The following is a 2,264-nucleotide window of genomic DNA, read 5'->3' as shown; positions in this document are numbered from 1 at the left end:
CCCGCCTCTGGAGTGCGCTCAAGCAGGCGCTGGCGTCCTGCTGCGTCAAGCCCTCTACCAAGGATGACGCCGACTGCCCAGACACCCGCCCTCTACCCCAGTCCCCAGACGACCCCGGCAAACCACCGCCGGCCCCACCAGACATCAAACCCCCTGCCAGCCGACAGGCCGCCGCCACGCAGGGGCCGCCAGCGCCGCCCGCGCCGCGCCGCCGCGGCGCGTCGCGGCGGCGGGCGAGGCGCTTGCGCGTGCCGAGGCCCCTCGGCCCGGCCCCCGACGCGCGCGCCCGCCGCCACCAGTGTGCCGGCCTCCCGGCCAACAACGCCGCCGCCGCGCCGCTGTCCCCGGCCGCGCCTGCTGAGCGGCGGGCGTGGCCGATCACCCCTGCCGCCGAACACGCCGGCGCCCTCGCACCCGCCCGCCTATCCGCCTTGAACGCCCTCGCCTCTCTTACGGCCGGTGCCGCCCAGCCGGCGGCGGCGCTCTCCGCCCTTCTGGCAGCAGTCGCCGCCGCAGCGGCAAGCGGCAGGGCCTGGCGCTGCGCCCTCCGCTTTGGAGGCTTTGAGGCCGGTGTGATGGTCGAGCCCTGCCCCTGCAGCCGCCGCGGCGGCCGCCGCCGGGCCCGGCCGGCTGGCGCCGCCTTGCTGACGGTGGCGCTGCGGGCCGCCGGCAGCGGGGCGGCGCCCTGGGTCCTGCGGGCAGAGCTTCTTGGCCGCGCTCCCGCCACACTGAGTGGGGCCGGCCACGGCATTCCTAACAACAGGATCCTCAGCAGCAGCACCACCACCACCGCCAGCTGGACCGCTACCATCATCGCCCGCATCTGCAGCCGCCGCCGCCTGCAGCCGGCGCGCCCACAGCTGCGCCTGACCGCGCCGCCGCTGAGCCCCTGGCTGTGGGCCACGCCACCGCTTGGCCGCCAGGCGCTGGCCAAGACCATCAGGCTGCCCTCCTGCCTTTGGGGCGAGGACAGCCCCCTTCTGCCACAGCTGCTGTCGTCGGCGCCGCCGCCGCCGCCGCCGCCGCTGCCGCCGCTGATGTGGGCGGCGCGAGCGCCGCTGCTGCTGCTGCCGCCGCCGCCGCAGCAGCAGCGGCCAGACGCGTTGGGGTTGCTGCGCTCAGCGCTTGCGCTGCGCCTGCTGGGAATCCTCAGCCAGCAGCAGCGCATGTCCGCGGCGCAACCAGCGCCCGCGCGGGCCCGGCCCCGGGCCTCCGCCGTCCTGCATCGCCCACGGCCGCTCGGGCTCTGCGGCGCGGCGTGCGCGCCAGAGCCGGCGGCAGCAGCAGAGCCTGCGGCTCTCGCCGTGCAGGAGGACGACACCGCGGCGGAGACAACCACTGCGCTTGATGACATCAGCAGCAGCGACATCCAGCGCAGGGACGTGTTTGCAGACTCCGCATTGTGCCACTGCGAGCAGGCCGGCGCGTGCCACCTCCCCACCAGCGGCGCCGCCGAGAGCGTGGCGGCCGCCGATGGGGCGGCGGATGAGGTGTTTGTGTTCCAGAAGTGGGGCGACAGCCTCGATTGGGCGCTGGACCCCTCCAGCGATGATGATGATGATGATGATGATGAGGTGGCGTATGATGGGCAGGAGCGCCGCGACGACGTGAGGGCGGCAGGGCAGCAGCAGCGGCAGCGACAGCTCTTGCTGCAGCAGCAGCCGGCCGCCGCCCGCTCGGCCGCCGCCGCGGCGGAGGAGCAAGCGCGGCTGCAGCGCCAGGAGGAGGAGCAGTGGCGGGAGAGCGAGTACGGGCGGCTGTGCCTGCGCCACGAGGGGCGGGGCCCGGGGCAGTCGCCGCGCGAGGCGCCGTTCAAGGACTGGGCGCGCCCGGGGCCGTCGCGCCTGAGCTTCGGGCGGCGCGCCTGGAGCAGCAGCGACGGCGGCAGCGACAGCGGCAGCAGCGGCGGCAGCGACGCCAGGCAGGGCGACGGCACCTGCAGCGGCAGCGGCGGCGGCGACGAGCGCGACAGGGCCGGCAGCCGCGGCAGCAGCAGCTGCGGCGACAGCGATGATGGTGAGGCGCAGGGCCCTGCGCTGGTGTTTGACGAAGAGTCAGAGGCGCCAGGCAAAGGCGCCGCCCCGCGGTCGTGCAATCAGAGCACGCAGGACCAAGAAGGCGGCTCTGACTCAGAGTGCAGCTCGCCAATGGCCGCCGTGCAGCAGCCAGTGGGGTGTGAGCTCCCCTCGCTCCTGAACTGCAGCTCCCAGGCCGGCAAACAGATCCTGTCAAGCATCGGCGGTACGGCGGGCGCGGCCATACCT

General features: G+C 75.0%; 1 protein-coding gene across 1 annotated transcript; it reads left to right on the top strand.

Annotated features, from left to right (window-relative positions):
• Positions 1 to 575: 575 nt before the first annotated feature.
• Positions 576 to 2,179, top strand: MNEG_13742 (hypothetical protein; the record flags this gene model as incomplete). Its single annotated transcript, XM_014037785.1, has 2 exons — positions 576 to 2,016; positions 2,163 to 2,179. The coding sequence occupies 2 exons, from the start codon at positions 576 to 578 to the stop codon at positions 2,177 to 2,179; spliced, it is 1,458 nt and encodes a 485-aa protein (XP_013893239.1).
• Between the last annotated feature and the right edge of the window lie 85 nt (positions 2,180 to 2,264).

This window comes from Monoraphidium neglectum (assembly GCF_000611645.1).
Source record: "Monoraphidium neglectum strain SAG 48.87 unplaced genomic scaffold scaffold04018, whole genome shotgun sequence".
Taxonomy (NCBI): Eukaryota; Viridiplantae; Chlorophyta; class Chlorophyceae; order Sphaeropleales; family Selenastraceae; genus Monoraphidium; species Monoraphidium neglectum.
This window is presented reverse-complemented; position numbering and strand designations above follow the sequence as displayed.